We start from the raw sequence: 21,168 nt of genomic DNA on the forward strand, positions 1-21,168 counted from the left end.
CCGTTTTGTTTAGCTCTGGTTTTAGGAAAGCCATTATGTTTTATAAGAAACAAGTCACGTGACTTCGTTTCTTATACGTTGATGACGCAATGGCAGTGGTATCCAATCAAATTCATCATGAGATCGCTTCCTCTTTCGTCTTTTCTTCTTCTTTCTTCTTTTTTTCTTTTTTAAACTACCCCAAACACCTAAAACTTTTTGTGGTCTTTCCGGTATCAAGCTTTTCTTTGAAAGCTTAAACGTCACTTTGGCGCGCTTATCCCATGGTTGTGGATTATGGCTCATGGCTTTTAGTATAAATTCATTTTTGATGTTAGCGCCAGTGCTTTGTTGGACGTCAACTTTAGTTTCACTTTCTTTGACAGATTCGCCTACTTGGTTAGCTTCCGGTTTGGTTTTTGACGATGCATCCGGAATAGCATGTTTATTTTCATCCGGTGAAAACACGTCTTTGTCTAGCGGAGGATCTTTAGTTATCGGGTTAGATCCGGGTCTAGACGGTTCTGACCGGACTATGGAGTTGCTTTCGGATTTAGCTACGCTAGATGGAGCAGTAGGTTCCGATTCAGATAAAGAAGACATACCGTTAAGAGAAAATTTTAACTGATTATACATGTTATTATCGGGTTCTATTTTGTCGGAATACTTCATAATAGTGGTCGTTTGAGATTTTGTTGGCTGGTTTTTTGTTGGCACATATTCCGTAGGTTCATTTTTGTCATTAATTCGGGAAAAGTGAACTTCGTGTTCGTTTGCATTGGACGAGAATTTCGATTCGAGAAAATTCTCCACTAGATCCAACTCTTTAACGTTTGTCCTACTTTCTTCCTTTGTCAATTTTCTAATCGGTCTCGGAGTTATACCAATCATTTTCTCTCGCTTCGAATAATATCTATAAAGTTTATCCCAAAATCCGATCAAGTTTATCGGTTTCTCCTGTTTCTTCGCTGGAAACACCGAATCGGATTTTTTAGATGTTGGGAGTGATGCAGGTAAAGCACGAGAATTTTTGAAAAAATGAGCGAGGTCTTTTTGATGAACCTTGGCTGCATTTCCCTTTGACATAAGAGCGGCTAGTTCAGATGCTCTCCCATGGTTACTTGAAAAACGATCGTGAAGTTGACTAAACATACTTTCTACGGAATTTTTTACACTCCCTGGAGGAGTATATTGTAAAGAACGCATTCTAGCAGCTTCCAGTTGCTGCAGACGAATGTTATTATAGTTACTTTGTAAGGGACTTTTATACGGTTTTAACTTTCCCGGTACTTTAGTTCGTATGAGAGCTTGGTCCGTTCGTGGCTCTTCAACATTCAATATTGTTATCATGGAAGGTGATTTCTGAAATTTCTTCGTCGGTACATATTTTTGGGCTTTCCAAGGACGACTATATAGATGTTTCTTTGAGATCCTGCGCCCCTTTTTTCTTGTTCGAGCCGCGCGTATTTTAGCAATTTGTAGAGCTCTCTCTTTTGTGATCGGTATCACGTGAGGTAAAGAAGGTCTTGCTTGGGGCCGCTGGAAACGTGCGTATATGTCCGCTTTTCTTGCAGCATTCATTACAGGATTGCGAGCCCAGTACGTCCTGACATTGAACACGTTCGGATTTCCAGGTACGTGAACAGGTAAAAAATTTTCTAAAGGTTTTCTAACATAACCGGCTAATCCTTTTTGGCGCAACATGTTGTAATAACCTGGAGATTTCAACTTTAAATATGGCGGGAGTTTAAAATGTCTATTGATGGGTTTAGCTGGGTATCTTGCCGTGTTTGGATTTGCAGGAGCGTTAGCTAAACCTTGTGGGTTGTGCAGCGTGAATGTTTGATAAGGAAGGCGTGACATACCTTCGTTGACCGGGTGATGAAAAATTGGCCGCGGTTTATAGAATCCTAATGGATTCTCTTGATTTAGAGGAGTTTCTTTTTTAAATTGGTTTCCAGTGACGGGTGGATAGACCGGCATGTCGACAGTTTTTATTTCCCTATACGGGCTGAAGTAACTTTTGAAATATGGTCTACTGTTTTGTCCATTCCAAACATTTTCGTACGTTTTCACCGGCATGAACATGCTAGGCGCCGGGGCCGGCGGTCGGCTATTATAATTTGCAAAGTACGAATTGACTTGTTGTTGATTCGAGTTTGGAGAGTATGATAGTGGCGCTGCGGCTGGATTGGGATAGTACATAAGAAAGTTGAATTTTTTCGGATCTTTGACGTAATTCCAAAGACTAGGAGGTTGATACTTTGTAATTTTTTGTTGCGGCGCTGCCGGTCGGGGCGGTGGAAGTGGCGCTATTGGCTTTTGAAAGACTTGTTTCGGTGGGCTTTGAACTTGTGGTTGTTGGTATAAGGTGGCAATATTTGGATAGGTGGACGCTTTTTGTTGTTGCAGTTTTGCTTCCAGTTCAGAGGGAAATTGAGGCTGCGCTTCACTCTGTACTTGGGCTATTACTGGTGCCTGTGGCAAAGTTGGCTGGTAAGCGTGCAGTTGCACAGGTGGGGGTGCTGGTTGGTGAATTTGCGGCAGCGGTGGTTGCGGTTGCGATAGAGGACTTTGCGAAGCATTTGGTATTTGTTGAGAAAGTTGAGTTGGCGGTTGTTGTTTTTGCGAAGGCGGATTCATGTATGATTGTTTGATTTGCTTAGACATTCTATCAAAATTATCCCAAAAATGAGCGTTACCGTTGTTATTGCTGTAGTTGTCTTCTGCTTTCAATCCAGCAAATGATGACGAGGGCTGGACATCAGGTGTTGTTGGTTCTGCAGGGTGTGCATTGTATCCAGTAATAGAGGATGCTGACGGATATTTCTCAGGTGGTTCATATATCATTGCTGGCACAATTGGTGCTACTGGTTCTCTTTGAAAGAATGGTTGAGGCGGTGGCTGATATGGTTGCACCATTGGTGGCGGCGGGATTAATGATTGGTAAGGTAAGAAATCTAAACATACAAAATATACTACGTCATTCTTTAATGACTTCTTCTGGTAGATGAAACTAAACATAAATTGATATTGAAATGGACTATGTGTTCCGAGTTGACAAGGAATCTAAATAACATTTCAATCTTATTTTAATTACCTTGTTTTGCTTCTATGGCTGGCGCACCTGTAGTAGTCTGCACTGGCGGCACGTACGGTCGTTGAGTTGTAGCGGGGTACGTGGGTAACGGCGGTGGAGGCGGAGGTGGAGGCGGCGGCGGCAGCGGCAGCGGTGCTGGAGGTTCATTTATCGGTAAAACTGGAGCTGGTTGTTGCGGCTCCGCTGGCTGTGTTGAAGCACCTGGCGGAATCAATTGCGGCGCCGCTGGCGGAGCGGATGACTGTACTTTACCCGTAGTGGCTTGAGCTCTTTGTATAAAATCTAGGATGGCTTCTGGAGATAATAAAGCAATAACACAAAGTCAATGAGGTGAAAACATAATGGTGTTTTATTAATATATTTATCTGTTAATTTAACAGAGAATAAAAGAAACAAATTTTTTTTGAACAGATTGGCAAATTTTTGTGACAATATCAATGTTAACGCATAATACACACCTGCCGTACGGTCTCCGTCAAATTTCTCCGTGAAAACTCCATGTCGATATAAACGTATTTCGGGAAACATTGGAATTTTTAATTTATCGCACATTGATTTTCCATCCTCCCAGCAATTCACCTAAATATTTAATACCAGGTTTTAATATACTGGAGCAGGACACTGTTCATTCATTCATTCATTCATTCATTCATTCATTCATTCATTCATTCATTCATTAATTCATTCATTCATTCATCACTAGGGTGTAAAAGTGAAAAGAACTATCTTCGTAAGCGTTTCAGTCTTTTTGCAAAAAAGCTTCTTTTCTGCTCTTGAGAAGCGAGATTAATTTTGACACGAAGTTGAATTAAAAAAGCAAAGAAAAAAGCAATTACATCTACAGAATTTAGCTTGCACAGTCTAGAGAGCGCGTTGAGATAAACCTTTTTAAAACAATGTCATTAATTGTGGACAGTGTAGATTTAACTTAGGCTTAACAAGGATTTTCACGAACATTAAACTTTTCTTCTCGTTCATGACTTTGGTTTTGTTGTTTCAAGTACATTTGGGGGACATTTAAGGCTTCTGTATGGATAAAACATACGCGCATAGTGTAAAGTTCGCATTTTCGCAAAAAGAAAATTTAAACCCTCTCCTACAGAATGGCTAAAAAAGAGTTATGTACTTTAATAACGTCATACAAAGGCGTGTTTCACCAGTTGGGAAGATATAAGTTATCCATAATGGCTGCAAATTTTAAAAGAGTGTATGTCAGGTTAGTATTATTAATTGCCACTATTGTTGATTTGTTACGAGGAAGAAAGTAAAATTACCGTCTTGGAAATGAACTCTATATATTTCAAGGTAGAAGTAAAATGATGATACCTTTCCAAGGACGTATTCTTTATTGCTAGCCAATACGGCTGCTGCTTTCTCCCATTCTGGCTGCAATTTTTGACAATGTTTACACCTAAAAGAATGGACAAGACATTGTAACCTACGACACTGTTCCACTGACTGATATACTAGTACATTACTGCCGAAAACCTACCAAGTATTCAATGTCTGAATGTGGTGAAAAAGAAAATTGCACAGATACCTTTTAATAAAAGTTTCAAAGATATTTAGAAAATATTTTAATAACTTTGTTTTACGTCCGTTATTTATTCATTCTACTCATATACGCCCATTAACTTTTTTACCGCTAACTATTCATTGACACTTCTTGCTATCAGTTATTAAACACAATATTTTTCTACCTTGCACCCTCCTTAACAAACGCCTGTGCTCCCAACTCTTAAGCTCAAATGTGGGCAATATTAGACACTTGAGAGCACTTTACACTGCCTTGTTTTCCCTATTTAGAAAAATAAAGTTAATAAATGCATGCACAAGCCGTGTATAAACGTTAAATAAGTTGAAATTCACGCGGCATTTACAGAAAGTTATTTGCTTTCTTGACATGTGATCGAGTTGAGACACGTGATCGAGTTGACACATGTGATTGAGTTGACACATGTGATCAAGTTGAAGTTACAAGACGTAAAAATTGATATCAGAGTCAGGAGAAGTATTGCAGTGAAAAAAAAAACGCCATTGACGTCAAACTCAAATGAGGTAAACCAACAAAAAATATTACAGCAGAAATAAAATATGCCAGAAGTTCTTACCATGGCATAATAAATTCAATTAACATTATATCTTTGTCTTTTGTAAACTGATCGAAGGTTTGTTCGGTAAGTTCAAACATTTGCAACAATCCTTTGTTCATCAATTGCAAAAAAATTAGCAAGAATAACATAACTCTAAAATTTGAAAGATTTGTCCGTAGCATCTTTGCTTTTCTTTAACTTTAATTTTGTTCTATTACGTTTCAAATTATGTATGCTTCCTGGTTAATGCTTCACAAACACTTCCATATTTCAGTGCACAAAACAGCAAAACATCTCCTAAAATTCATGTTTCATCCGCCATGTTCTTTCTCGTACTTATTTTAAGCGGGAAGGAAATCGACAACCATATAAAACTAATGATCAACTAAAAATAGACGTCTACTATCCAATCATATGCTGTGAGTTTCTAAGGCTTGCAAAAAATCAGCATGAATTATTTTGATTGTAAAATCCAAAACAACGAAAAATCTGCGAAGTTGAGGATAAATCGCAGAAGTGTGTACTCAACCGTTTGAAAATTTAGGAAGATGAGAATTCGCAAAACTAATTCAAGCGTTTGAAGCAGTGAAATCTCGAGGTGCAACTGCAGTCAGCCGTGCAACTTATTTATAATTTGTGTTCGTTTCAAACACCCCTGCCGACACAGTTTGGGTCAGTAATTTAATCATTAGGTTTCAAACATGGGTTAAATGCATGCTAGCGAAATGTTTATTTGTTCGGCATTTTATGCTGAATTATTTGAAAGCAGTTTAACCCGGAAGAGATAGGTTAAGAAATTTTAAATTAGAGTTTTGTTGTGTTAAAATATGCATGTATGTTTATGTTGGCTTATGTAAATTGTTATCTGGACAATAAATTATCACATTTTGACGACACTTTCTAGCCAGCAATTATGCATAAGCTCGCATGTACATATCTAAATTTTAGTATCCAAAAAAGTCTGCAACTTTTTTGCCATAGATGTTGAAATTTTTTACAATATGTGCATCATCCCTTGTGTGAATTTATTGTACTATGTTTTTGTTGCAGCGGATGATGTACAACTGCAGTAGCTGCTGAACAATTTCCTAATTTATTTAAGTTCCGTTAACTCGAGCACCGGATAACTCGAACTTTCGTTATGTCGAACCATTTTCTTGGATCCCTTGAACTTTCGTTAATACTTTTTTTCAAAACAACGCAGGTTAACTGGAACCTCGGATAATTCGAACATTCGTTAACCCCCCCCCCCCCCCCCCCTTTGTTCCTGAGGCTAATTTCTTCGAATACCTCGAACTTTTTACTCGAAAAAAGAAAATCAAAGACTAGATAAATATGAGATTCCAATTACCTTCTTTAGTTTAACTCTTGATGTAATATAGATAATGTTATAAAAGCCATACAAGGGACTTGTATGTCCATTTCATTGCCAAAATTGCACCTTTTACCGGTAACTGTTGCCCCACCTTCTGAAAAAATCGTTTTAACTCAAACCATAATCTCATTTTAGACAAAATTCGACTTAACGGGAGCTTAGTTTAAAGTAGAACTATTTTCCTCGGCCCCTTGGAGGTTCAAGTTATTGGGAGTTAACCGTATTTGAAACGCTGTGACGTAAATTTTGACATAAGAGGGAAAGGCGCCATCATTTATTTTGATTTTTTTCATCCATTATTTTTTCTTAAGCTGTATCCACTGAACATCGAATATTTTTCAAAGTAATCAGGTGAATATCAAAGAAACCTGCATTTTTGCTCTCCTAAATCATCACGTTTTGTAAGATAAAATACCAAATGCTCAACAGTTTGTTTGTTGTGCAAACCATTTACCGCATCACATTCGATTTAACACGATGTTTTCTGATCATCAGATAGTTTTTTTATCTCCATGGCTCTTAATTTTTTCCGTCAATCTAGTAGGCCCTGGGGACGAGGTCGAAACTGATAAAGTTATAACACCGGTTGAGTTTAAAATATCGAAATTCTTTTTTATAGAAATACATTATAATGTTCGCTAATGAAGTTAAATTATCTATTTCAGTTACAGTAGAATGCAGCTAAGCAACGCGTGGAGCGGAGCAAGATTGTCAGTCTAATACAAAATTTTAGTGTTATAAAACAAAAAAATGTACAAAAATCCACTATTTTCTTTCCAAAACAAATAAATTTTCAACTTTTTACATCGTGGTGCGAATAAGCTCTCGGAGTGTTTACTTGAGTAGGTCAAAAACTGATTTGCCGGTTAGCCGAATGAACACCAAATGTCCGACACCGACTACATTTAATAAACTTAAACCAACAAGAGTGGTCACGCACACTCGAAAGGGAGCCAGCCTGAAAAAACAAACATCAACGTTGTATACCAAAAAACATGGATAAAAGAGGTTTCCGTTTTTTAACCTGAAGAATTGTAAACGTCATGTGTTGCAACGGAGAGACTCCGTGAAGGAGAACACGGTACTTTGTTCGTTCGTATGATACTCCGGTAATTATCGTCATGCTCCACTACGCCACGCTGCTAATGAGAGCAGAATCGACTGCTGTCATCAGTTGCCGTTGATAGACCGATCAGTGAGGAGCTGACTAACGCACCGTAAATTTTTTGTTGTTCGAAGTTCTTAGGAAGAAAAAGAGTCCAAATAGTGGAGCAAGACGATAATCCGAGTTGTTTCAAAAATAGTAAGAGTTTATGTTTCATTTGTATTTATTTAAGTTATGTTTTCGGTGTATTTATTTATTTTTATTTTCTTTGTAGCTTTGAATATTTTGTACATGTTATGTCGAGTTTGAACGAATTCAAAAAGTTTTTGAACGTATCGCATGTTCCGTTTCCCACTGAACATCTTCAAAGTTTTGTTTTGAATCTGTTTATTGTTACCGCTCTTAAAGTTAAAAATTATTGACTTATCTCCGTAGTTCACACAAATTACTAATTACTGTTCCCAAGCTGCCGTTTATTCGAAATTATTGAGACGTTCTCTGTGGTTTAATTTTGGAAAAACAAAGTTTTACGCGCTACGCTTTGTTTTTTCCCGTTATCGTAAACTTCATTATGTTAACCGTATAACTCTGCTAATGGAAAATCCAAGCATGATATCAACCGTTAAACAAATCGAATGTCAAATAAAAGAAATTTTTGAAAGAATTCGTAAACTAACCGAAGAGTATAATAAACTTGTAAATGATGAGGAAATCGAACGACCAAATCAGCTGTTAACCGAACAGTCTATTAAAGTGCACCAGATTAATTGTTTGTAACAAAAATTGTTACTTAACCCCGACCGCAGATTTTGCTGATGCACAAGATTTTTTCCGATATTCACTATGACAAAAAATCCGTTATTTCTAATGCTTCTACCTAAGTGAAAGGAGTTCTAGGACATTAAAGATTTCAAGGGGAAGTTTTGAGTCCGAAGAATCATACTTAGAATTATTACAAAAACAAGGTGACGCTGCAAAGGCTCAGTTATTAGCAAAACAAACTGAAGAAAGTGCGCAGAGAAAATTAGAAATTCTACAACAGAAAAAAGAAATCATCAAGTTAGTGGAGAACGCCAAACATGAAGCCAAGTTGGCACAGATTGAAAAAACATTCGAAGAACAAAAGGCACAAAGTATGTCAGGAAATAGCAGCCAAGATGGTAGCATCAGATCAGGGTACTTCAAAACACGAAACCCTGCTAGTTCATCATACCTTATCGAGAAAAGTGGGATTATAGGATTGCAAGAAAACATACCTGATCCATTACCTGATAAACCTGATTACCTGGGAAACGAAAGTGCCGAACTGAAAGAAATGAATGAGCAAGTAGAGTGCAGCACGCGACAAAAGAAAATTAATCAAATGCATGATGGTAAATACATTCTACCTTTCTCACCAAGTAATTGGGAAAAATCAGATATTGTTTTAGAACGAAAAGAAAAATCGGAGAAAATCGATGCATTTATCGAAAACCTTGTTGAAGGGGAGGAAACTAATCTGAAACAACAAATCAAATCATTTAAAGCATCGGCAGCCTTCCTATGGGAGTACGAGAACAGACACCTACTAAAAATCGAGTTAAAACAATTTGATGGAGATCCAGCAAAGTGGCCAGATTTCATACAAAATCTTAAATCGAGAGTTCATGAAAAAACATCTTTTAACGATAAAATTCGTATGGAACGACTCAGTAGTGTACTTGATGAAGAAGCTAAGAAAGCGATTAACTCGGTTGGTACCAGACGTATTTTTTATGCAACGACTCTTAAAACGTTGAAACGCAACTTTGGAAATGCTATTGTAGTATCCCATCTGAAACTTAGCACTTTATTAGAACTGCCGCAAATTAATGCTAACGATCGAATGGCACTTCGTAGATTTCACCAGCAACTTAAGTCAACTAACACGTGACTGAAATCCATGGGTTACGAATCTTCTCTAAAATTTACAGAAAATTTGTCTAAAGCTGTACGTAGATTACCTTATCCTTTACGAAATCAATTTTTTAGAAATTCGTGTGATAAATTCAATACAGGTCAAGAAGGAGATCTCGAGGAATTCGAAATTTGGTGGGATCAGAAACTGAAAGAGTATTTCAATCCAATTGCAACTCTTGCAAACCAAGCGAAAGTGAAGAGGCACGACAACAAAGACCTAGACCGAACAAAAATCTACCGTAGGCCTGCATCAACAAACAACGTTTACAAAGTGAAATGTTGGTATTGCGAAGGTGATCATAAAATTGTCCAGTGTCAAGACCTTTTGAAGAAACCAATGGATGAAAAAAGGAAAATCGTCAAAGAAAAAAGGGTCGAGTGACCATTTAATAAAAGCACGCAAGTCAGAAAAGTCTTGCAGGGTATCAGACTGTGGAAAACGACATTATACTTTACTGCATTTTGTAAAGCCACCAGGTCCGGCACCAGAAAAAGACGATCTAGAAATAAGCTCCAATGTCAACCAAGGAAAGTATAGACCTGTTGGTAATGAATTTCTACAAAAGTTACCAGTTGTTATGGCAAAAGGAAATTCGTGACAAATGCTATGCTAGATTCCGGATCAGATATCACATTGATTCCGAGAGATGCAGCAGAAAAACTTCGATTAACAGGAACTGAGAAATCACTTCAAATTTCAAACGCATTAACAGAAATCAGATTCCTCAATTCAAAATTAGTAAATTTTCAAATTTCTTCTATTAAAGAAAAGAACTCATTTGATGTATCAAACGCATGGGTAGTCGAGATGGACATATAGATCTCAAAAACAGATTTCAGCATCTCAATGACATCGACTTGCAGCCTACTGTGGACAGCGACGTCACAGTACTCAATGGAACCAATGTACCAAATCTACTTGTCCAATATGACCACAGAAAGGGCAGATAAGGAGAACCGATCATTGTTTAGACAGAACTTGGTTGGGTTTTGATGGGTGGCAGAAATCAGACTTTTAACCAATCTTTTGTTTTGACCTGAACACTTCTCACTGAAAAATATGGTTAAAAAATTCTGGCAAGTGAAGTCATATGGAACACTACCAAAACTACATCCCTAACACTGACTGTCAATGAACAAAAGGCATTGACCACCTTAGAATCGATGACAAAGAAGAAAGGAAAACACTTCGAAATTGGTATGCTATGGGAAACCCTGCTAGTTCATCATACCTTATCGAGAAAAGTGGGATTATAGGATTGCAAGAAAACATACCTGATCCATTACCTGATAAACCTGATTACCTGGGAAACGAAAGTGCCGAACTGAAAGAAATGAATGAGCAAGTAGAGTGCAGCACGCGACAAAAGAAAATTAATCAAATGCATGATGGTAAATACATTCTACCTTTCTCACCAAGTAATTGGGAAAAATCAGATATTGTTTTAGAACGAAAAGAAAAATCGGAGAAAATCGATGCATTTATCGAAAACCTTGTTGAAGGGGAGGAAACTAATCTGAAACAACAAATCAAATCATTTAAAGCATCGGCAGCCTTCCTATGGGAGTACGAGAACAGACACCTACTAAAAATCGAGTTAAAACAATTTGATGGAGATCCAGCAAAGTGGCCAGATTTCATACAAAATCTTAAATCGAGAGTTCATGAAAAAACATCTTTTAACGATAAAATTCGTATGGAACGACTCAGTAGTGTACTTGATGAAGAAGCTAAGAAAGCGATTAACTCGGTTGGTACCAGACGTATTTTTTATGCAACGACTCTTAAAACGTTGAAACGCAACTTTGGAAATGCTATTGTAGTATCCCATCTGAAACTTAGCACTTTATTAGAACTGCCGCAAATTAATGCTAACGATCGAATGGCACTTCGTAGATTTCACCAGCAACTTAAGTCAACTAACACGTGACTGAAATCCATGGGTTACGAATCTTCTCTAAAATTTACAGAAAATTTGTCTAAAGCTGTACGTAGATTACCTTATCCTTTACGAAATCAATTTTTTAGAAATTCGTGTGATAAATTCAATACAGGTCAAGAAGGAGATCTCGAGGAATTCGAAATTTGGTGGGATCAGAAACTGAAAGAGTATTTCAATCCAATTGCAACTCTTGCAAACCAAGCGAAAGTGAAGAGGCACGACAACAAAGACCTAGACCGAACAAAAATCTACCGTAGGCCTGCATCAACAAACAACGTTTACAAAGTGAAATGTTGGTATTGCGAAGGTGATCATAAAATTGTCCAGTGTCAAGACCTTTTGAAGAAACCAATGGATGAAAAAAGGAAAATCGTCAAAGAAAAAAGGGTCGAGTGACCATTTAATAAAAGCACGCAAGTCAGAAAAGTCTTGCAGGGTATCAGACTGTGGAAAACGACATTATACTTTACTGCATTTTGTAAAGCCACCAGGTCCGGCACCAGAAAAAGACGATCTAGAAATAAGCTCCAATGTCAACCAAGGAAAGTATAGACCTGTTGGTAATGAATTTCTACAAAAGTTACCAGTTGTTATGGCAAAAGGAAATTCGTGACAAATGCTATGCTAGATTCCGGATCAGATATCACATTGATTCCGAGAGATGCAGCAGAAAAACTTCGATTAACAGGAACTGAGAAATCACTTCAAATTTCAAACGCATTAACAGAAATCAGATTCCTCAATTCAAAATTAGTAAATTTTCAAATTTCTTCTATTAAAGAAAAGAACTCATTTGATGTATCAAACGCATGGGTAGTCGAGATGGACATATAGATCTCAAAAACAGATTTCAGCATCTCAATGACATCGACTTGCAGCCTACTGTGGACAGCGACGTCACAGTACTCAATGGAACCAATGTACCAAATCTACTTGTCCAATATGACCACAGAAAGGGCAGATAAGGAGAACCGATCATTGTTTAGACAGAACTTGGTTGGGTTTTGATGGGTGGCAGAAATCAGACTTTTAACCAATCTTTTGTTTTGACCTGAACACTTCTCACTGAAAAATATGGTTAAAAAATTCTGGCAAGTGAAGTCATATGGAACACTACCAAAACTACATCCCTAACACTGACTGTCAATGAACAAAAGGCATTGACCACCTTAGAATCGATGACAAAGAAGAAAGGAAAACACTTCGAAATTGGTATGCTATGGGAAGGACGAAATAAATTTACCAGAAAATCGAGAACTGGCAGTACAACGACTAGAAGGACTGGAACGGAAGTTGTCAAAAGATCTATCTTTTTCCAGAATCTACCATGTGCAAATCGAACAATACATAAACGATGGGCACGCAGTAAAACAGACAGAAGCAGAAGTTTTAAAGATTCATAAAATATCAAAATCAAGTACCTCGTGTACTCTACTCGTTATCTTTCTCAACTATACTCTCTAGAAAAATTGTACAACAAAAAAAGAAGAATGCGGGGAAACCCCGAAAAAATAATAATGGCGTCATTATTTACAGAAGTACACCTCACCACCAAACCCAATTATATCCCACATCACGGAGTAATAAATCCCAATAAACCAGGTAAAGTGCGTGTAGTGTTTGATGCGGCTGTTAAACATAAAGGTATATCTTTTAATGATAATTTACTTCCTGGACCAGATCTTCTAAATAAACTTGTTTCAGTCTTAACGGTGAATAGATATCGAAGATTACAAGATGGTTGTTCATTTATTTGGAAAGGTAGATTCACCATGCTGTGCAAATTACGCCTTAAGAAGCAGTGTTGAAAATCAAATAGCTCCTGTTACAAGAGCAGTGGAAAGAAATTTCTACATGGATGATTATATTGGTTCGAAATCTAGTATTACGGAAATGATCGAAACTGCCCGACTTCTGACAAAAGCCTTAGCAGAAAGTGGATCTGTCCAAATGGTTGTCTAACACAACAGAACTGCTACGATCATTATCTTCAGTTGAGAAAGAACCAAAATCACTTAATCTCGACTTTGAAAAATTACCAATCCAGAGAACACTTGGTATGCTGTGGGAACCAACGAGGATCAATTTATCTTCACGCCTTTACTGAGATCTCACAGTGCAACAAAAAGAGGATTGCTGAGTTTAATCAGTTCTATTGATCCGTTAGGTGTCCTCAATCCTTATCTACTGGAACCAAAGTTAATAATACAACGTCTTTGGCAACTTTCTTTAGATTGGGATGAAGTGATACCACAAGAGCTACAATTAAGATGGGAAACTTGAAAAAATTCAATGACATCAATGGCAGATGTTAAAATTCCAAGATGGTTTGGAATTAGAAAGTTTGACACAAATTTAGAGATTCATCTATTTCCCGATGCGTCAAATGCAGCATACAGTGCTGTAGCTTATTTAAGGATATTGCGCAAAGACAAAACGACCTGTTCTTGCATCATGGGAAAAAGTAGATTGGCGCCTTCGAAGGGTTTACTTACGATACCAAAACTCGAACTTCAAGAAAACAGCCATACTGGAAAGTTTAGAAGTTAATATTACCAAAGTCAAGTTTTGGACAGATTGCCATATTGTGTTAAATTATATCAGTAATCCCACCCGAAAATTCCCTCCTTTTGTCATGCATAGAGTTAATGAAATTAGAAATAGCTCTAACTCAATCGACTGGAATTTTATACCAGGGAAAGACAATCCAGCAGATATACCCACAAGACCCTTAACCGCCATATCGCCTTTATCTAAAGTTAAACAGTGGAATGTGCCACCACAATTTTTGTAGAAACAAGAAAATTCTTGGCCGGTACATGAGAATACACCTAGTGAAAAACAAACGAAGAAAAAAATACTGTGTGCGCATTAAAAAAGATTTTGCCCACAACTGTTATCAAATGGGAGCATTATTCATTGTTGAAAAAATAGTTACGTCATATAAATTGGATAATAAAGCTAAAACGAAAATTTATCAAGTTAAATGGTAGTGTAGATTTAATAAAACTGACGGCTGCAGACATAGAAAACGCGAATATTAAAATAACGAAACATGAAACGTACCCTGAAGAACTGACTTCATTGAGGGTACAACATGTCACTCAAGAGTCCGCTATTACCGTCAAAGCCGATTTTTGTAAATGGTGTATTAAGAGTTGGTGGACGGATAGGAAAAGCAGATGTCGTATTCGGTAAGAAACATCAAATTATACTGTCACCTCTGAACATCACCTATCATTTATTATAGGTATGTTTGTACATGTCACCAATGTCCATAGTGGCAGAGATCAGACATTAGCGATCATGCGTGAAAAGTTCTGGATCGTAAAAGGAAGAGAGTTTGTGCGAAAATGCTAATTAATATGCTCAAGGTGCAAAGTTTAAGAGTGAAACTGCACATACTAATAATGAGTGGCCTACCAAAAGAAAGATTAATGATTGGTTCACCAGCGTTAACATCAACTGGAATTGACTATTTTGGTCCGATGCATGTGAACCTAACACGAAGTAGCAGATCAACACATGGCACAGGTAAACGATACGGAGCATTATTTACTTCCCTAACGAGTAGAGCTGTACATTAAGAATTAGCCGGAGATTTATCAACTGACAGCTACATCTTCGCGCTAACAAGATTCCGATGTGGAAGAGGCAACCCACGTGTCATTTGTAGCGACAATGGAACAAATATTGTTGGTGCTGCAAGAGAAATAACAGAAGAACTAAGAAAACTTGATCAAACAAAGATTTCTAGCGAATTGTTGAAACACGAAATCGAATTGAAATTCAATCCAGCCCTAAGCCCGTGGATGGGTGGTGCTTGGAAATCGCTTGTCAAAGTGACAAAAAGAGCATTAAAGGCGATCAGGAAAGACAGGACAGTTAAAGAAGAAGTCCTTGTCACAATTCTAGCAGAAATGGAATCGATCGTAAACTCTAGACCTCTAACTTCAGTAAGCGACGACATCGAAGATTATGAAGCAATTACACCAAATCACCTTCTATTTGGCAGACCGTCAACGAATGCTAGATTTTCTCAAACAAATGAAAAAGATTTGAACAGCAGGAAAAAATGGAAAAGAGTGCAAGTTATGATTGAAATGTTTTGGAAAAGATGGATTAAGGAGTGTTTACCAACCTTAACGCTGCGATCAAAGTGAAAGCCAGAAGCCAGTGGTCATTGGCTAGAAAAACAAAAACAATTCCTGGAAAAGACGGGGTTGTAAAAATCGTGGAGTTAAAATCTCATGAAGGGTGTTATACAAGACCAGCTGCTTAGGTAGCTCTTTTGGAAGAAGCAGTACGTTAGGAGACATGATATCACGAAGAAGCAGCGTGATTGTGCCAAGACGTAATGACGTTAAAGCGACGAAATGAAGTTAAAGCGATGTAATGAAATTAAAGCGATGTAATCGAGTTAAACGACGTAATCGAGATAAACGACGTAGTCGAGGTAAACGACGTAATCAGGTTAAACTACGTGAAATGACGATGTACGACGTTATTATCAGGAATTATCATCGTTCGAATGGAATTCTCACTGGTGTGGGAGTGTTGCAAAGGAGAGACTCCGTGAAGGAGAACACTGTACTTTGTTCGTTCGTATGATACTCCGGTAATTATCGTCATGCTCCACTACGCCACGACGCTGATGAGAGTAGAATCGACTGCTGTCATCAGTTGCCGTTGATAGACCGATCAGTGAGGAGCTGACTAACGCACCGTAATTTTTTTGTTGTTCGAAGTTCTTAGGAAGAAAAAGAGTCCAAATAGTGGAGCAAGACGATAATCCGAGTTGTTTCAAAAATAGTAAGAGTTTATGTTCCATTTGTATTTATTTAAGTTATGTTTTCGGTGTATTTATTTATTTTTATTTTCTTTTTTTTTTGTACATGTTATGTCGATTTTGAACCGAATTCAAAAATTTTTTGAACATATTACATGTTCCGTTTCCCACCGAACATCATGAAACCACGGGAACACAAAGCAATATTTTCAAACCACAGAACAATTTTATTTTCGTTATAATCTAAAAAATTTTATCGTGTTGCAACACATCTGTGCAACAGGTAACATTCCATCCCCACAAGGAAAAAACTCAGGCTATGGTAACGAATTTGTGTTGATTTCTATGGTCTCAAAATGATAATTTGTGTCGCCAAAGTAACTTTTGTTGCTCATACAAAAGATAAAAAATCAAATTTTGTATCTTGTTACTGGTAACAGAAACATGCTGTGAGTAACAAAAAAAGTTACTGATAACAAAGAACCTTGTTACTAAAAAATTTCTTCGTGTCGCCACTTTCAGCAACAAACGGAATTAGCGTAGCCATATTTAATTTTCCCGCAAGTGGAGAAAGTTTGACTTTGACCTCCCGTTCCTGGTAGCGAAGCCCACAGCAAGTGCTAAAATGAAGAGACTCTTTTAAAATATTTACAGTTTACCTTGAGATGTTTTTGGTTATTTTTATATATCAGCATTGTATTTTAGGCCACCCGTCCTGTTTTATATAATGTTCCAAAACATGCCAAATCCAAGGTGTTTTGGAAATTGGCGAATTTAATTCTGGTGCCAAAATGTAAACAAAAACATGCCAAGATAGCCTCTCCTTTTGTTTAATTGTTGCATAGATGACACTAATTTTTTTTGAACGATTGTAACAAAATTAAATTGTAATATTGCCTCGTGTACCCGTGGCTTTAAAATTACCTTTTTTCAGAAGCTTCAGAATAACCTTTAAAATATTTGTCACGTGCCAGCATATATATCATCCCAATTACTGTCGCAGGAACTAAACACACATACAAAAATATATATATTGGCTTTGCAGCCAAAACAAAACACAATTACGCTTTCTTCACATTTAAAAATACAATTTGAAAACGAGGCAAGTGGCGATTGCATCGAGGTAGATGATTTGGTTGAAAAAAGTTGTTTTTAGGAGTATTTGAGGTTGGGTTTAATGTTCTTAGATAAAGTCTCCATAAATAGATAATAAAAATAAAAATCTACAAAACCTGAATTCACGAATGTTTTGAAACAAACAACACAAAACGACAACAAAGAACGTTTCAGAAAGAAGCTCCTACCTTGATGAAATAGGAGTGAACTGCTCCATAAACTGGCGAGAAAGATTGGATAAAATTCTACACAGTTCTGTCTACAAAGAAAAAGAAATTAAAAGACCTGGTAAGTTCAAGTGATTCAGAAACAAATTTCAGAAACAAATTAATTGCTATTCGTTGTTAGGTTCCCTCCAACACAGTTATAACTATTCGCAATAAAATATCTCCATCTTTTCTAAAAATGCAGGGCACCCAGAACACAACGGACGAAATCAGAAGCTCTTTACTTGGACTCTTACGCAACAAGTGAGCAGGTGATTTCAATTTTTTTGCTTCAAGAGGTGCGGTTAAGGCAGAATTACGCCGGAATTACGCCTGATGCTGGAATCACTAAAATTGCCGCTTTATCTTTACTTTTTCGCTAAATTTCAGTTTGGACTAAAAAATTAGTTGTAGCAACGTGTAACAAATAAAACTCACTGCGCACGAAACACACGCACAAAACCTTCATCACCAGTTGTTGCAGGCGGTGCTACCTAAAACAAATCAATACATTTGCTTGTGATATTCCTCATTTATACCATCACATCCGCACTAAGGTACCCCCACCCCTGTCCCCCCTCTCCCCATTATTGAGGTTATTTTGTAAATATTCACTCTATACCTTAACTTGGGTATCTGCATAATCGGGTTACTTAATACGTGAAGGCTTCTTAAAATCCCTTTCCCATCGAATTAAACTTTCGAAATAGCGGACACCTGTAATTAGGGGACAAAAACTGATTCAACAAAGGTGTCCGCTAATCAAAGCCCATTGTAGCAGGTGTTAAGTGCCCAAATTTGGCGCTTTTTGTATTACATCAGAATTAGCCGCAAGAAAAATTCAAAAACGAATTTTGCACCACATTTTCCTCACATTTTTGTTTCAAACGACCAGCAGAATGTTGAGAAAAATTTAGGAAAAAAATCTTGAATTTTAAAAAACGACAACTAAATCAATAGAGCTAACATTACCGCCCCACCGCCCCACCGCCCCACCCTTAAACACGTGTGTGCAAAACGTAACGAGGTGAACTTCGCGTACCTTGTACTTGGACCTCGCTCTTCCAACCGCTTTTGCAAACATGGCTACAAAAAAAAAAAGAAGGAAACTTGTTTTCTACTTATAGCGTGATCAATTGTTCAGTCAAAAATCAACTAATATTCATGTAACAAGACTACATTGTACGATAGTAGACTACATAGCACAACAACAATTTAAGCTATCTTTGCAACTGAATTACTTGATGAACTAAACACAAGTAGACTTAAATAGAGTGAGTGTAAAAGTTAGCCTTTACAAGTGGGTGTGTGTGACAGCATATTTAATTGACGATATTTTACAACAAAGAACAACAGAGTGATGAGTTAATTTTCATTCTCTCCGACTTCTTTACGTAGAATCTGCTGATTTAAAAACAACATTTTTTATGCGCTATTCCAGCTGCACTCAGTTGACAACTGAGTTTTGGACAATAAAATTCTCTGACTTTAAAAATTTCACTAAACGTTTTGATGTAGTTGTGAAATTCCCTTACTTTTTTAGATCCCCAGGCTTTCCATTTCGCTAATCTCCCTGAACAGTCCATTTGCGTTTGTAATGTTCTTGCGTATTAATATTTAATTTCAAACGACATACCCATTTGAAAAGAGCTTGCAGCTGTGACCACGCATGGACCAATGATGTCTTCAAATTGTACAGCTACCATTATTTATGTTCTAAAAAGTTATGGCGCTAATATTAGATGACAGTAGATAATTAAAATACTGACTTAACGTTGAAAGAAACAGAATCCCGTTGTAAGGGAATCTTTTGTTATTGAAGATTGTGACAGTAAGGTGTGAATTTGAAATTAGAAAATGACAATACAAAATTCATGGCACAAATTGGCACTGAACTTTATTAATGTGAAATTAGACTGCTTGTGAACGCAGACATATCTGATAGCCTCTTAATCGTTGTCGCCCATCAACATAAAAGAACTTTAAATTCTAATTAATTCTAATTAATAGTTAAAATCATTCCACCTAGAATTTATCATGCAAAATTATCGAGTTTAAATTTTATATTTTGCAATCATCGGAGAACAGTTTCAAAATAAACATAGTTGACAATAAAAACGGGTTAAAAGAGGCAAACATGTGATTAAACGCTGTCTTTTTTATACCTAACTTCTGTACAATCTATATAAATATACTCTAAAAACACAAAATATAAAAATATGGAAAAAAACTACGTACAAAGCAAACAAAAAAACAAGATGTTAAGAAAAAAAACATCTTTCATAAATTTCCACACAAAAGAAAAGATTTAGAGATGAAATGTATTGACAAAGAGATGACGCAGCAGAGCAATTCTCGTTCTTTAAAACATTTTGTCAACATTCACTCACCTTTAACAAAATTAAAACTCGAATACAAACAAGGTCATTAAAAAAGCAAGCATATTATCCCTTTCTCGTAATTGTATTGTAAAGGCTTGTGTCGTTGTGTTTAAAGTAGACCAGTTACAGTCTGATATAGTCAATAGCCTTTTATTTTCATGCTTTGTTTTTAAAAATTGTGGATTCAGAAAATAAGGAAATGGTTGTAAAATATCAATTTAGATGTTTACAGCATTTGTCAACTTTTGTATGAGGATTTTATCTGCCATTTAGTTTACGTAAAAATGAAAGTTTTAATGAAAGAAAAACCTGCGGCACATCAAAGAAATTATCTATGTGTGCCGAAGTAAAAATAGTGTTCGCTCAAATGTGATGTTTTTCATACTTTGAAATAGAGGTTACATTGAATGCCAAACTCACGTTTGCCGGGAATAAGTATGGTGACGCTACGATTTCGGAAACGTCAAATTTATTCAGCTTCCTTATATTTTCGCTTTTAAAATTTCGTTTTCATATTTTCGCAAGAATCGTGTTTATTTCTGACACAATATTCTGATGCTCTTGCTCGAGTTGGTTCGTCAGTTTTTCCTCCTCTTTGATCCTAAAAACAAAACAAAAATGGGTAAAAATTAGCTAGCCTTAAAAACGAAAGGTTCATATAAGGTTTGAAGTGTTTTTCAAAAACGCAATAAAGATGACTATTCAATATATAAGGATTAGGCGAGACAGGAAAACCGTTTGCCTCGATTGTTTAAAGATTGCGAATAGATGAGAGTTGGGTGAGAAAACAAAATCAACGACAACAAAAATGTGCGGAGTAAGAGTCTGCTAATTTAACAAAAATACTTTTAAGGCTTGTCCAGGGTACTCTTTTAGAGCGTCAAATTTGAGGAGATCTGAGAAAATTTGATGGGAATTTTTAAGCTTTTTCGATAACAGTATTTTCTATGAGTTTTAAAAATAAAAACATGTGACAAACCACATAGTTGTATAAACAGAAAATTAGAAGACTTGAAAGAATGTTCAAATCTACTTTTGGAAGAGTTTTTAAGGACATTTTTGAAGCATTTACGTTGAAATTTGTTTTAAACATATTTCTTCTGGCACATAATATATTCAAAATAAAATTCACAAAGGTTTTCG

General features: G+C 36.6%; 3 protein-coding genes across 7 annotated transcripts in view; 1 reads left to right on the forward strand and 2 right to left on the reverse strand.

Moving 5' to 3' along the window:
* Positions 1–16: 16 nt before the first annotated feature.
* Positions 17–19,405, reverse strand: LOC130646003 (uncharacterized). Of its 4 annotated transcripts, none has more exons than XM_057452135.1 (9): positions 19,281–19,405; positions 18,687–18,730; positions 18,083–18,138; positions 17,627–17,697; positions 17,247–17,328; positions 4,406–4,490; positions 3,538–3,658; positions 3,080–3,373; positions 17–2,939 (listed from the first exon to the last, which is right to left on the reverse strand). In XM_057452135.1, exons 1-9 carry the CDS (start codon positions 19,348–19,350, stop codon positions 55–57), a joined length of 3,708 nt encoding a protein of 1,235 aa, XP_057308118.1. In that variant the 5' UTR covers positions 19,351–19,405; the 3' UTR covers positions 17–54. The 4 variants fall into 4 exon arrangements, with proteins under 4 accessions (XP_057308118.1, XP_057308125.1, XP_057308139.1 ...); XM_057452142.1 differs by having other exon boundaries at positions 19,180–19,285; XM_057452156.1 differs by lacking the exon at positions 18,687–18,730 and having other exon boundaries at positions 19,281–19,378.
* Positions 7,710–10,749, forward strand: LOC130646140 (uncharacterized). Its single transcript, XM_057452284.1, has 2 exons — positions 7,710–7,850; positions 7,927–10,749. Exon 2 carries the CDS (start codon positions 8,788–8,790, stop codon positions 9,562–9,564), a length of 777 nt encoding a protein of 258 aa, XP_057308267.1. The 5' UTR covers positions 7,710–7,850; positions 7,927–8,787; the 3' UTR covers positions 9,565–10,749.
* A 379-nt stretch (positions 19,406–19,784) lies between the features above and the next one.
* The window catches only part of LOC130646030 (uncharacterized), a 32,472-nt gene continuing 31,088 nt past the window's right edge, over positions 19,785–21,168 (reverse strand). For both annotated transcript variants that reach the window (XM_057452167.1, XM_057452175.1), the window contains exon 19: positions 19,785–20,626. In XM_057452167.1, the coding sequence (XP_057308150.1) occupies positions 20,536–20,626 (91 nt within the window). In that variant the 3' untranslated portion in view covers positions 19,785–20,535. The remainder of the gene's footprint in view (positions 20,627–21,168) is intronic.

This window comes from Hydractinia symbiolongicarpus, chromosome 1, assembly GCF_029227915.1.
Source record: "Hydractinia symbiolongicarpus strain clone_291-10 chromosome 1, HSymV2.1, whole genome shotgun sequence".
Classification (NCBI taxonomy): domain Eukaryota; kingdom Metazoa; phylum Cnidaria; class Hydrozoa; order Anthoathecata; family Hydractiniidae; genus Hydractinia; species Hydractinia symbiolongicarpus.